The sequence below is a fragment of the Vipera berus genome (assembly GCF_964194415.1).
Source record: "Vipera berus genome assembly, chromosome: 2".
Taxonomy (NCBI): Eukaryota; Metazoa; Chordata; class Lepidosauria; order Squamata; family Viperidae; genus Vipera; species Vipera berus.
In genome coordinates, this window is record NC_138203.1 from 276,698,097 (window position 1) to 276,713,623 (window position 15,527).

At 43.2% G+C, this 15,527-nt stretch overlaps 2 protein-coding genes across 2 annotated transcripts in view; both read left to right on the top strand.

Annotated features, from left to right (window-relative positions):
- Positions 1-15,527, top strand: part of LOC308664077 (uncharacterized protein) — a 102,625-nt gene that overhangs the window by 48,543 nt on the left and 38,555 nt on the right. The window lies entirely within an intron of this gene.
- On the top strand, positions 9,755-14,578 carry LOC308664092 (uncharacterized protein). The gene is made up of 2 exons (XM_081321087.1): positions 9,755-9,779; positions 12,140-14,578. The coding sequence occupies exon 2, from the start codon at positions 12,851-12,853 to the stop codon at positions 14,219-14,221; it is 1,371 nt and encodes a 456-aa protein (XP_081177213.1). The 5' UTR covers positions 9,755-9,779; positions 12,140-12,850; the 3' UTR covers positions 14,222-14,578.

The following is a 15,527-nucleotide window of genomic DNA, read 5'->3' on the forward strand; positions in this document are numbered from 1 at the left end:
TAATTGATGAATCATGTTTTATGTAAGAGGTTACTTTAGCATTTACCATGTTTCCTTTTTAAAAGTAATGTATACCTTTTCTCTTTTTTTCACATTTGTAAGCACTATATAAAAAAAGTTATACTTTTCTTTACCTTATAGACAAAGAAGATGACAATAAGAGCACTCCAGACAACTGAGAATAATTTTTGAAAAGAAAAGTAAATCAAGCCAGATTTCCTTCCGAAAATTACACAATTCTCCCTTCTCAGGAGGTGAAAAACAAGAGAAAATCAAGAAGACATTTCAAGCTGGAAAAAGAGTATGTGGAACTGCATTACATGAAAAGGTGAATGGGATTATTTTTCCGTTCAGGAAAAGAGGGAAATATCTGGAAGTCAGTGCGGGAGAAAAGGTCAATTGTATACTGAAATAGGCCAGACAGCAATACAGGACTTGCACTGGGAGGAAGAAAACAGCTTGAATCAAAGCATCACTAAATAAAGCATAGGTGATTATGCACAAGAAGATCCAGACAGGAAACAAGCCATACAAATGCTACAAATGTAACAAGTCCTTGATCAAAATAGCTCCCTTGTGATTCATAAAAGGACCCACACAGGACAGATGCCTTATAAGTGTGTCCAATGTGGTAAATGCTTTATCAAGCATGCCAACTTGGAGATACACCAGAGGACTCACACAGGAGAGAAACCCTTTGAATGTTCTTATTGTGGGAAAAGATTCAGTCAGAAATCCAACTTGGTGGTACACCGGAGGACTCACACAGGAGAGAAACCTTTTGAATGTCCTGATTGTGGGAAAGGTTTCAGTCAAACTTCCAGTCTAGTGATACACCGGAGGACTCACACAGGAGAGAAACCCTTTGAATGTCCTGATTGTGGGAAAGGTTTCAAGAAGAGTTCTAACCTGGTAAACCACCAGAGGATTCACAAAGGAGAGAAACCATATGAGTGTCCAGTTTGTGGGAAAGGTTTCATTACAAATTCCCACTTGGTGAAACACCAGAGGACTCACACAGGGGAAAAACCATGTGTGTGTTCAGAGTGTGGGAAAAGTTTTGGTTACCGTTGTACTCTTGTGATACACAAGAGGACTCACACAGGAGAGAGACCGTATGAGTGTCCAGAGTGTAGGAAAACTTTCAGTTACCGTTCTGATTTGATGACACACCAGAGAATTCATACAGGAGAAAAACTGTATGAGTGTCAAGTTTGTGGAAAACGTTTCACTGCAAATTCCCACCTGGTGAGACACCAGAGGACTCACACAGGAGAGAGACCCTTTGAATGTCCTGAATGTGGAAAAAGTTTCAGTCACAATTCCAACTTGGTGAAACACCAGAGAACTCACACAGGAGAAAAACCCTTTGTATGTCCTGTATGTGGAAAACATTTCAGTCAGAATTTCAACATGGTGATACACCAGAGAACTCACACAGGCGAGAGACCCTTTGAATGTCCTGAATGTGGAAAAAGTTTCAGTCACAATTCCAGCTTGGTGAAACACCAGAGAACTCACACAGGAGAAAAACCCTTTGAATGTCCTGAATGTGGGAAACATTTCAGTCAGAATTCTAGCCTGGTGATACATCAGAGGACTCACACAGGCGAGAAACCCTTTGAATGTCCTGATTGTGGGAAAGGTTTCAGTGAGAATTTCAGCCTGGTAATACACCAGAGGTCTCACACAGGAGAGAAGCCGTATGAGTGTCCAGATTGTGGCAAAAGTTTCACTCACAATTCCAACCTCGTAAAACATCAGAAGACTCACAAAGGAGAGAAACCCTTTGAATGTCCTGATTGTTGGAAAAGTTTCAGTGACAATTCCAGCCTGCTGAAACACCTGAGGACTCACACGGGATAGAAACGTTTTGAATGTCATTGTGGGAAAAGTTTCAGTCACAATTTCATCCTGGTGAAACACCAAAGGACTCACAGAGAAAAGAAATCATGTGAGTGTCCAGATTGTTGGAAAAGTTAGAATACTGTGTCCAGTTTTGGTCACCACTATACGAAATGTTGTTGAAGCCCTGGAAATTGTGCAGAGAAGAGCGGTAAAGATGATAAAGGGTCTGGACACTAAATCACATGGTGATCAGTTGTGGGAGCTTGGTATATCTAGGCTACCAAAGGAAATCATACTTGAGGGACATGATAGCTGTATTCCAGTACTTGAGGGGCTGTCACCAAGAAGAGGGGATTGACTTACTCTCTAGGGCACCTGAGGGCAGGATAAGTAGTATTGGGTGGAAGTTTAGGACAAGAAGTAATGGGTGGAAGCTTATTAAAATGAGATCTAACGTAGAAGTAAGGAGAGATGTAGGAAACCTGTCATATTTCCACCTTAGGCTCACATAAAATGGCGCAGGTCTGGCTCAGGGCAGAAATAAGTTTCGTTTCTGTGCATAAGTTGCAGTTTACCAAAAATCAGATGACCTTGCTACGTGCAGACGGACACCCCCGTTGGAACACGTACAAGAAAGTAACAAGAACAAAGACATTCCATACAGATATGTAGCTGATTTATAACCTTAAGATAATTGCTTAGTGCATGGCTGAGATGTAACCATTTGCAATCTTAAGATAACTGCTTCATGGATAGCAGAACGCTTAGATAATTGTTTGTTGCTAATTGCTTGTTGCTGATGCGTTGCTGGTATCTCAATAAAAGAGAGCTTGGGACTTCGGTCTGGGCCCTCATCCCGAGAAAGCTGAGAGAGATGTGTCTTCATTCATTGGCAAGTTCATGAGGAGCCCGCCGGGTGCGAAAAACCCACAACTGGTGACCCCGACATGATTCTGCGGAATACGTCTTCAGCCGTCCATCCTCATTCACCCGATGGTGGCCGTGCTCAACCTGGCTGTTCACTAGCAGCAGGTTCCCAGCAACAGGTTCCCAGCAACCCGGCTGCTTCAAGCAACGGGTTCCCAGCATCCCGACGTGATCTGCTGCGAGTGGATACGTCTCTGACGGTCTCCATACTCATCGCCTGGAATAGGCTGTGCACACGATCTCGCCTCGTGAAGACGACGATCCATTCGTGAGTATGGGGAACAAATTTTCTAAGCAACAGGCAGCGCACCTGAAAGAGCTTGAGGAAATAGTCAGAACTTCTAATATTTTACTTAAAAGTAGTGGCAAACAATTACCAGCAGTTTCAAAAAAGGAGTTGATTGCTTTAATGGAATATATTTGGGAAAATACTCCGGCTTATCCGGAAAAGGGCTCGTTGAAAACAGGGACTTGGAGAAAAATTGGAGAATGGCTCCACGAACCTCCTCGAGCACCTCCAAAAATGTTAACAGCCTGGCGAGTCTTAATGGAAAGTTTGTGGATTCACGAAAAGGGACTTAAAGAAGCCTTTTCCGTTTCTCCGGCTCCCCCTCCTTATGAGGAACCTACTCAGCCGGGAGAAACTCAGCAGGGCACCTCAGCTGCAGCTCCCAGTGCCCCTCAGGCTCTGCCAGAAGCAATTAACAATTATCCTAAGAAGGAATGGTGGCAAATTCTGTTAGACAAGCCGCCCGATCAGGACAGCTAACATTGGGAGATTTGTCTTGCTATCCAGTAAACATCTAACCAGCTCTGGCAGCTGGAGGAACTGGAAGTCCATTGCACACATGATATTGACACCTTCACAATATGTAGTTTGGGAATCTGAGTATAAAAAAGAAATATAGAAAAAAATTCTTGCTGGATTACCTCAAGGGGTAGATAGGGATCAATTATTTGGCACAGGACAATTAGTTACAAATGACCAACAGGCTCAAAGCCCAAGGGAGGCTTTTAATTTGATACAGGAAGGGGCTTTAGCAGCTTTCCACAAGATATCCTCAGGGAAAAGCTAAAATGTCTTTTCTTTTGCAAAAGTTTATCAAGATCCCAATCAGGCTTATTCAGACTTTGTGGATAGACTGCAGGAAGAAATAACAAGGCAAATAGACAATGAATATGCCCGAAATGAACTCCTGTTAAAATTGGCTTATGAAAATGCTAATGAAGACTGTAAAAAATTGTTAAAATCAATTATTGCCATGCCAAATGCCACTCTTGCTGATTATTTAAACGCATGTCTCACAATCTTGGCGACCAAATGTGGGGCTTGAAAGAGCCTCTTGGGGCGAGCTGTTCTCAGTAAAGTCCAGGGGCGCGCCTGTTGATTTCAACTGCCTGGAGTTGTCTGAGATCTAGCTTCCCATTAAATTGAGAAATCTGGTCTACCAAATCAAAAAATAGGAAAGTAGTTGTTGTTGTAAACCTAAAGAAAAGAAAAATCAAAGAAATAAAACTAAGTTTTTCTTCTATCTTTTTCTTTTAATCTAGCTTTTTGGACTATTGTTTTGGCCTAAAACCCCAAATTGATATGTGTGTTTTGTTTTGTTTTATATATATATATATGGACATTTGGAACATTAAGCTTGGACTTGGAATGGTGAGAAAAATAGGAGATGGTTAAAGGGCCCTATAGAAACCATGTTCGGTTGGAATCACCTCATGATTTTTCTCGTCTCTCATAGGACAAGCCATATGTCTAAATAAATGTTGTTTTAATAGTATCTGTGTATATATGTCTGTCTGTGTTGTTCTGTGTTATTTCCAAGACTTGGAAGAGGGTCAAAATCCTCTCTGATACCACCAAACAAAAAGGCCTTATTTAACAATGTATGGTTTGTCTGGAGAAAGTATGAAATGAAATTTTTGTATGTGAAATTGTTTATGCAAGCAGTCAGAATGGAAGTGAATGAGTTAATTTGCTGATATGTAAATGTGAGTGTGTTAGCCCTCAAAACTGCAGATTTTATTGTTGTAAAAGCCATGGATGATGTGTGAGAGTAAATGCATGTAAAGGAGAGCAAACTATTTTTATTTTTTATTTTTTTGGTGGTGAGATTTTTGTAAAGTTTCTTTTACTCCCCCCCAACCCCGCTGTGTTACTTTAAGAGTGAGAAAGGGAGAGACAGCCAGAAGGAGGGGGGGTGGCTGGTCCTTTTAACCATTTTTTTCTCTGCTTAGAATTCCAGTCTGAGAAGGGGGGTGGATGTGAAACTTGATGCCCACTCTTGCAGTTTCAGCTTGCAATTTTTTTTACTCGAAAGAGGAGAGATTCTTTGTTGGACAAGTTTTTTGGAATTCTTTGAGTTTTAGTTAAACATCACCCAAAAGAAATTACTCTGATCTTTTTGTGGAGTTGTTTTTTGTTTTTGTTTTTTTGTTTTTGATGTTTTTGTGTCTGTGTGCAGGACACATTGATAGAAGGTGATATCTGGGAGAATTTCCCTCCCTTAATCAGCACTAACCTGTGGATTTTATGCCTTACAACAGGTTCTGAGATTGTTAATAAAGATACACTGAATCCAAATATGATTATGGAATCTTCAATACTTTTGGAGAAGAGAAATGTAGAGGATTGATTAATAGCTAAGAGAAACAGTTGGCTCAAGCAAAAGTTGATAGAAGCTGTGAAAGCAAAAAAGACAGAAGTTAGGCCAGAATGGCAGAAGGGCAGTGAATGAATGGATAATAGAAGGGAGAAACAGAAAAGTGGTTTTTAAGTTGGTTTGCACAGATTTGTGAATTGCATGCATGAATTGTATGCCTTAACACAAGCCTTAGAATGCTGAAGGAACAAGAATGTACTATAGAAATATGGATAGGGAGAAACATGGGAAGTAGTAGAAAGTGAGAGGTAGATGTTGCATGATGGGAGTCGAATGTTGCTATTGTTTAACCAATTGAAAATTTTGGAGTGGATTCATTTATCCCACACGCCCAAAGTTTCTGTTTTAACCAGAGAAGCACAATTGGCTCAATTGATTTTTAAAATCTGTCACCGAACGAAAGCCTTGATTGGGCTGGAGATAGACACTCTTTTTGTGCCTATGTCTTTGCAAATTTGGGAATCATTTTTTCAAACCTCAAGTGAATTGCAATTTTCCTTAGCTGATTGGCATGGCAAGGTTTCTTGCCACCCACCACCCGATTATCGTTTGCAAATTGTTCGCACTGTACCCATTGCCTGGTTGTCACCCTTGTCTCCTCACCCCTTACATTCGGCTGTTACAGTTTTTGCAGATGGGAGCAAGGAGTGTGGCGCCTGTGCCTGGTTGGAAAATGGTCAATGGAGAACCAAGCAAACAACACCCCAGCGGTCAGCTCAAAAAGCTGAACTGGCTGCTTCAATTTTGGCTTGTCAACTTTTTTCCTTTCAACCTTTGAATCTTATTGTGGATAGCTTTTATGTTTATCACACAATTCAAGTGATTTATGGATCTTATTTATCCCCATCCATTCAACCAGATTTGTTACAACTTTTTTTAACCTTGCAAAATTTGCTTTTTGAACGCCAACATCCTATTTTTGTCGCTCACATTCCTAGTCATCAGCCTTTTCCAGGTTTTTTGCAAGAGGGAAACAATGTTGCAGATCAGGCTGCCTCCGGACCTTCAGCCTGTTCTTTGCAACCCCTCACCCCCTGGGAAAGTCATTCATATTTTCATCAAAATTCCAAAGCTTTGCAAAAGCAGTTTGGCATCACCGCTGCAGAAGCTATTGCAATTCGCCAGCAGTGTCCAACCTGCAGTCAACAAGCCACTGCAATCCCTATGGGTGTCAATCCAAGGGGATTGGAGCCTTGCCAAATTTGGCAAATGGATGTCACACAATATGCACCATTTGCCCCATGGAAGTATTTGCATGTTTCAATTGATACCTTTTCAGGATTCATCATGGCTACCCCCCAAAGGGGAGAAGCCACCAAACATGTCATTAATCATTGTATTCGGACCTTTGCAGTGCTGGGATGTCCAAAAGAACTCAAAACAGATAATGGCCCTGCTTATAGCAGTCAAGCCATGGCAGAATTTTGTCATCATTGGCAAATCACACACAAATTTGGAATTCCATATAATAGCCAAGGCCAAGCCTTGGTGGAAAGAGCTAACCAAACCTTGAAACATGCTTTAGAGCGCTATAAAAATCAGAACGGGGGAAAACGAAGCCCCAACCTCCCAGCAGTGCAAGAAATTCTTAACCTTTGCCTCTACACTCTGAACTTTTCAAACTTGACTGGCCATCCCTTAACCACAGCTGCAGAGCGGCATTTTTCTTCTTCTTCTTCTTCAGATCTCCCTAAGCCACAGGTTTGGTACCGACAACTTCCAGACCTGATTTGGCAAGGCCCTGCAGACCTTATCACCTGGGGCAGAGGCTACGCAGCTGTTCAACTTCCAGACAAAGTGCTGTGGATCCCCGGTCGTCATGTTCGCCCATATCATGCCTCCACAAAAACAACTATGGACCCCGCTAAAGACGACAATATGGTTTGTGACTCTTATCGGTTTTTCATTAACATTACCAACTCATACGACCGCGGTGCTTCAGACTAAAGGACAATGTGAACTTTGCATGGCAACCACCAAACAAGGCACCCTCATAACTAGAACATTGATTTTTCACACTCACCTATCTTGCAAAACCAAACTTTCACATCAATGCACCTATAATGGTACATCATACTCCATCTGTATTGATGCTGGTAAGATTCAATGTTTCAATCCAAAGGGACCCACTCATCGATACACAATTAAAATTGAAGCAGGGTCAGCTCTTCTGGTTAGTCATGATTTTTATAACAAAGAGGTTTCTCAATCTGTCATCTTTGATGCGTGCAGAGCCATGGACGAAGGGGCCAGTACATGCGGATCTTTAGAATGGCGGCGAACTTACTCCAACAATGAAAAGTATCTATGCGCCCGACGATCCGACTACCGTGACTCTTGCGGCAGAGGCACCTATTGTGGGGACTGGAAATGTGTGGATTTTCAGTCCCGAGGAATGACTGTCCATCCAGATACCATACCCAGGTATAATCAGCATAAAACACTTTATATTACCAGGTTGCCAGCAAACTCCTCCTGCCACCGGCATAATTGCAACTTAATAAATTTGACATTCCCGGTCCCACAAAATTGGTTGGGATCGCATTCCTGGAAAGGGGTCAACAATCAATATGGGCTAGGTATCGACGGAACAGGCTCAGACCCCAGTGTAATCGGCATTTCGCATCAGCAGATGTAAAGTTTCCTCCTTCAGGAATGAAGCTTCATGGTGGGTGCTCTTGGATGCAGCCCTGACAGGCAGGAGTGTAGATGCCCCTCCTATAGCGTCTCACCTGATGGTGCTTTCCTGTCCTAAATCCTTGGGAGCCACAGGAAATCAGTCATAAAGATTTGGGGTGTAGAGAGGTTTTGATCTCCACTGAAAGTCTCCCCTAAGAAAGTGCTGGAATGTTTAGATCGGCTTTCTGCTAACTTGCGCCATCCGAGGGTTTTGCCTGCCTGGGAATAATCTACCTCCTCTGGAAATTGGGAAGGCTGCTCAGAGCTATTCAGCCCTCTAGCGAGATTTAGACTCTGCAAGAATGAAGACAAAAAGATATTACAGGTAGTCCTTGACATACAACTAAAACAGCCCAAAATTTCCATTGCTAAGCAAGACAGTTGTTGAGTGAGTTTTGCTCCATTTTATCATGTTTTCCGCAGAGTTAAGTGAATCTGACTTCCCCATTAGTTTTCCTTGTCAGAAGGTTGTAAAAGGTGATCACGTGACCCTACAACTGTCAGAAGTGCACGGCAGCTGCCAAACATCTGAAATTTATCACATGACCACGGGGATGCTGCAAGAGTTGTAAGAATGAAAAGCGGTCACGGTTTTCATGATCATCATAACTTCAAGCGTTCACTAAACAAATAGTTGTAAGCTGAGGGTGACTTGACTAGAAGTGGATGGGAACCAATATGGTAGCATGCTTCCAGGTTTGTACCGTATTTCATTATTCTAAATGATTTAAGACGAAGGGAGAGAAGGGGGGGGAATAGCCAAACCTGGAACACTGGGCTCTTTAGAGCAAAATGCAATTCAGCGGTGAAAAAAGAGGTTTTACACTTTGGCATGAAAAACTAAACGCGCATCTATAGAAGATTATAGATTATAGAAGCCTTGGTGGAGCAGTGGGCTAATGCCTCCTTAAGTAACACCAGCTGCCTGCAATTAGCGAAGGTTCGCGTCCCACCAGGCTCAAGGTTGACTCAGCCTTCCATCCTTCCCAGGTAGGTAAAATGAGGACCCAGATTGTTGGGGGCAATAAGCTGACTTTGTAATAATGCCGCTTGGGGTGTGTGTGAAAGCCCTAATAAGCAGGCATATACATAGAATGAAGGCTACTGCTAAGCTTGTAAGCCGCCCTGAGTCTTTGGAGAAGGGCGGGATATAAATGGAATTTAAAAAAAAGTTTGTATCTTTCTCAACATCACTAACTGAGGGATCTAGGACTGCCAGTGGACAATCACCTAAGTAGGAGCTAGCGATGTGATGCAGCTGCAGAAAAAGTGAATGCAGTCCTACTCTGCATCTGCAGAAGGATAGCATCAAGATCACATCAAGCGTTACTGATGAATTACTGCTGCACTTAAAATACTCCATCCAGGTTTCCTCAGGGTGCCTTCTGCAGAGACGCCAAAGGCAGAGGCGGGACAAGCGTGACTTTCGGCCTCCTATCGCGAGATGTCGGTCAGGTAGGCGGCATCTGAGACTAGAAAGCGGCGTCTGTGGTGGAGGTGAGAGGAGTTGCAACCATCGAGTACTGCATTGCTAGAAAGGATGGGAGGCGAGGAGAAGATCAGAGCATCTTCCTCTTCCGGGTCACTCAAGGGAAGGAAGGAGGCGTGCGGGGGGCGGGGCTTTTGAGCTCTTCCCGGGGTCGAAGCAGCGGCTGGCAGGTGAGTTGAGGGGCGGCTCGGAGGAGAAGCCGGGAGCGAGTCGGGCTGCTCGGTTCGGACGTTGCCAGCCGCTCCACGTTCACGAGGGTCGCCGCATCCCCGCTTGTGACTTTCCCAGCCAGCTTCTCCCAAGCAAAATCCCCGGAGAGGCTGGCAGGAGGTTGCAAGTCGCAGCCACGTGAAATTCCCTCGAACGACCCAGAGCGACTCGCTGAAGAGCTGCAGAGGAACAGCCCCCCTCCTGCCCCGCAGCCCCCCCTCTTGGCGCAGCCCGGCTCCCCCCTGGGGGCTCCCGGGGATTCCCGGAAGGTTGGGCACCCCCGTTCCCACGTTCCCCTCTCGCTGCTGGGGAGGGTCAGCCTGCCAGTGCCTGGAGGGGAGGAGGAGGAGGGAGAGGACGGGGGGAGCTCTGGGCTGGGAGGGAGCGAGGCTGGAGGGGAGGGCGGGGACCCTGCGAGGAGGAAGAGCTGAATGGCGTCTGGAAGGCGGGTGAGGGGGAGCCGAGAGGCGTCCAGGTGGGCCTGGCCAATGGGCTGCCCTGTCCAGGTGGGCTTCCTTTGAGATGGAGCCCCTGAATCTGCCTCTCTTACAAGCCCGGATTCCCTCTCTGGTGACTGCTGCGTCCCTGTTTCCCTCTGCTCATATCAGTGAACAGCCCTGTCTGTGGAGGTTTTCAATTTTAGTTCTTTTAAGGTCTGTATAATCTACCCTGAAAAAGAAGCACTTCACAGTTTTTTACAAACAGCTTTCCAAAGAGATCAAGGGGGTTCTGTGATAATATTCAGAAAGATGAACAGAATTTCCGGTCAAGAAACAGGCCTGGGAGCTCCTATAACTGCCTGCAGGGCATTTGGGGGAACAGAGACTGGTGTGCAGAAGAGCCAGTTTATTGGTTGGGCTGCAGAGAGGCTTCAGTTGTTGGACTAAAATGCCGCATGGAGAGTTTGTGTTTAAATGATGGCACTCTTTCAAAATTGGAGGGAGTGTCACATAGAAGAGGGGATTGACCCGTCTGCCAAAGTGTGGTAGACCAGATCAAGAAGCAACAGAGGGAGACTTATCAAAAAGAGATCCAAGCTAGAATTAGGAGAAAGTTTCTGTCAGTGAGAACAATTAATGAAACAGCTTGCCTCCAGACGTTGTGGGTGTTTCATCACTGGAGGTTTTTAAGAAGACATTGGACAGCCATTTGTCCAGAATGATATAGGTTTCCTGCCTAAGCAGGAGATTGGACTAGAAGACGTTCGAGGTCCCTTTCAACTCTCATTATTCTCTTGTGGACCTGCTGTTTTCTTGGCAACATTGTCAGATTGAATCTGCCACTATTTTTTTTCTGGGATTTTTATTTATTTTTTTAAATTCCATTTGTAGCTCACAAGCACTGTATTTCGTATTGGCACCCCATGTGTGTATTAACGAGGTTCAACTGTTCTTAAGCCAGCACTTTTTAAAAAATAGCTATTGAAGTCCTTTCAGGAAGTTCAGTTATATAAGTAGTCCTCATTTACCATTTGTTCACAGTTTGTAAATGTGAAAATGCAGGAAAAGGGAGTTGCACCAATTCGGATGCTGCCAATAGTTGCATGTTTATTTTGGCTGCAATATCCCACATTCATAATACCCATCGGTGATTTCCCAGCTATCTTGTGACAAGCAAAATCAATGGGTATACCGGCAGGAAATTGCAAGCTACAGTCATGTGAAATTGCCTTTAACAACCCATGGTGATTTGCTTAACAAGTCCAGAGGAGTAGTTGTAAGTTGGCACTATCATGCCAATGTCATGCTTAATGATCGGGCTGCTTAATAGCCAACATGCCAATCCCAATTGCAGTCATTAAGTGAGGGGTACTTCAATTGGGATGTCAGCTGAGGGATTGTGAAGAGTAGTTTCTGCCCTTATTTGCAACCCAGGAGTTCCATGTTCAAATCTTGCAGAGGCTTTAGACATCATTTTATCAATTAAAGCCCCCACACCTCTAAAAATTAGCTCAGAAGGTTTGACAGTAGTCTTTTTTCTTCAGGCTGAAAACATGAATTTTCCACATAGATATAGTATATGTATTTTTATTACTCTTTCCATATATCTGCAGTTGTATAATCTATCCACCAGACTTCCAGATATATTTTATGATAACCCATAGCAGTGCTTACCGTTTATGACTGATGCAAGTCAAGGGAATTTCATGATTGAATGGATATTTGAAGTTGGATCTCTGGAATATCTGATGAATCATAATTAATATAAGAGGTTAGCATTGTGGCATGTTTGCTTTTTAAATGTATGTTTTTTTTCCTTTTTTCACATCTGCAAGCATTGTGTCAACAATTAAACCTACACTTTTCTTGAAATCTTACAGACAAAGAGGATGGCAATAAGAGCACTCTGGAGAAGTGAGAATAAGTTTTGAAAAGGAAAACATATCAAGCCAGAAATCAAAATATTTTCCATTTCCTTCAGAAAATTACACAATTCTCCCATCCCAGCAGGCGAAAGGCAAGAGTAAATCAAGAAAAGATTTCAAGCTGGAAATAGTGGAGTATGTGGAACACAAGGATAGGTTACATGACAAGGCAAAGAGGATCATTTTTCCATTTAGAAAAAGTGGGAAATATCTGGAAGTCAGTGGGGAAGAAAAGGTCAATTGGACACTCAAATAGGGCAGACAGTAATGTAGAATTCCCAATGGAAGGAAGAAAACGGTGAAATCAAAGCACCACTAAACAAGGGACCACACACATTTTTGACTTCCTCCAGCATATCATTGGTGGAAGAGCTCCACAGATCTCACTATTGTGGTATAAAGCACAGATTGCAAAAGCATAGCTGATTACGTAGAAGAGGATCCAAATTGGAAAAAAGGCATACAAATGCTAACTAATGTAACAAAATCTTTGGTCAGAATATTTCCCTTGTGGTTCATAAAAGGATCCACACAGAACAGATGACCTACAAGTGCTCCCAATGCGGTAAATGCTTTACCAAACAAATTGACACGGGAGAGAAACCATAGGAGTGTCCAGTTTTTGAGAAATGTTTTGCTGTAAATTACTACCTGGAGAAACACCAGATGACTCACACCGGAGAAAAACCCTTTGAATGTCCTGAGTGTGGGAAAAGTTTCATTACAAATTCCCACCTTGTGCGACACCAGAGGAATCACACAAGAGAGAAACTGTATGAGTGTCCAGTTTGTGGGAAAGGCTTTATTAGAAATTCAGACCTAGTAAACCACCAGAGGACTTACACAGGAGAGAAACCCTTTGAGTGTTCTGAATGTGGGAAAAAGTACCGTCAAAATTCCCACTTGGTGATACACCAGAGGACTCACACAGGAGAGAAACCCTTTGAATGTCCTGAATGTGGAAAAAGTTTCAGGCAGAAATCCAGCCTGGTGATACACCAGAGGATTCACACAGGCGAGAAACCCTTTGAATGTCCGGATTGTGGGAAATGTTACAGCTACAGTTCCAGCCTGGTGATACACCGAAGGACACATACAGGAGAGAAACCCTTTGAATGTCCTGATTGTGGGAAAAGTTTCAGTCAGAATTCCAACCTGGTGATACACCAGAGGACTCACACAGGAAAGAAACCCTTTGAATGTTCAGATTGTGGGAAAAGTTTCAACAGTAATTATGAGCTAGTGACACATCAGAGGACTCACACAGGAGAGAAACCCTTTGAATGTCCTGTTTGTGGAAAACGTTTCAGCTGCAGTTCGCACCTGGTGACACATCAAAGGACTCACACAGGAGAGAAACCCTTTGAATGCCCTGATTGTGGAAAACGTTTCAGTTTCAGTTCGAGCCTGGTGACACATCAGAGGACTCACACAGGAGAGAAACCCTTTGAATGTCCTGATTGTGGGAAACATTTCAGTCAGAATTCCATCCTTGTGACTCACCAGAGGACTCACACAGGCGAGAAACCATATGAGTGTCCAGTTTGTGGGAAAAGTTTCGGTCACAATTCTAGCCTTGTGATTCACCAGATGACTCACACAGGAGAGAAACCCTTTGAATGTCCTGATTGTGGGAAATCTTTCACTCGGAATTTCAACCTGATGTCGCATCAAAGGTCTCACACAGGAGAGAAACTCTTTGAATGTTCGGATTGTGGGAAATGTTACAGCCACAATTCCAGCCTAGTGATACACCAGAGGACTCACACAGGAGACAAAACCTTTGAATGTCCTGATTGTGGGAAAAGTTTCAGTCAGACTTCCCACCTGGTGACACACCAGAGAACTCACACAGGAGAGAAACCACATGAGTGTCCAGTTTGTGGGAAAAGTTTCTGTCAGATTTCCCACCTGGTGACACATCAGAGGACTCACACAGGAGAGAAACCCTTTGAATGTCCAGATTGTGGGAAATGTTACAGCCACAATTTCAGTCTGGTGACACACCAGAGGACACATACAGGAGCGAAATTGTAAAAGCGCCCAGATTTTGGAAAAGATTTCAGTATTAGGTCTAATCTTATACATCATATATTACACAGAGGAGTTAACATTTGAAATGTCCAATCTGTGAATGATTCTTCAGGTTTAAATCATCTTTTTTTTACAGGATTTTATTGAATTTTACAGGGTTAGGGGTAAAATAGGATTGGGTTAGGGATTAGCGTTTAGGGTGGGGTAGGGATCAGGATTGGGGTTGGGATCAGGACAGGGTTGGGATCAACACTGGGGTTGTCCCCCAATAACATTTTCATTCTTTAGCAAACAGGCTATTGTCCAGGTAGATATGTTGAATTAACAATAGTTAATATAGTAATAGATAACTGTAGAGTGTAATAAACGATAATCAAAAACAGTATCAGTTAATACATGTCTTCTTTCTAATATATATTCAAAATAACATATCACATTCATTTCTCATTTTCCTAACCATTGGTAAAAATTATCCCATGTTCTATGGGAGACATGTCAAACACAAGGCCCGGGGGCCGGATCCAGCCTGTGAAGTGGTTACATGTGGCCCGCGAAGCCAACCTGGAAACAGTGAGGGACCTGCCCCCACTGCCTTGGCCCTGACCTAGAGACTCTCCTACCAGAGACCCCCAGATCTGTGCCACTCCTGCCCAGGCCCCCATAGGCACCCTTGATGCAAATGATGTAGAGCTGGCCATGCCCACCCAGTAGGCCATATGCACTCTAGCCACGCCCACCCAGTAGGCCACACCCACCCTGGCCATACCCACCTGGCCTCTTGAGGGCAACCGCAATGCTGATGCAGCCCTCAATGAAATTGAGTTTGACACCCCTGTTCTATAATAAACTGAATCTTCTCTTTAATCTCTAACGTCAGTCTATCAATTTCTGCACATTCTAAGATCTTTTTAATTAAAATCTCTTCAGTTGGTAAGTTTTCATTTTTCCAGTATTGGGCAAATGTTATTCTTGCTGCTGTCAGTACATGCAATAATAAATATTCATTCTCCTCATAATTAGATCCTCATATTTCTAACAAAAACAATTCTGGCTTAAATTATATCTGTCTTTTAGTCATCTTTTCCAAGCATGTATCTTAACCCAAAACTTTTTTTTTTGCTTTAGGGCATGTCCACCAGATAGGATAGTAAGTACCTGGCCTTTGTTTACATTTCCAACAATTATTCAAAGTGTTTTTAAACATTTTTGCTAATCTTAGGTGTCATATGCCATCTATAAAACATACAATTTTTCTTTATATAAGACTGCTTTACTCAATCTGATATTTCTATCCCATAGTTTCTGCCAG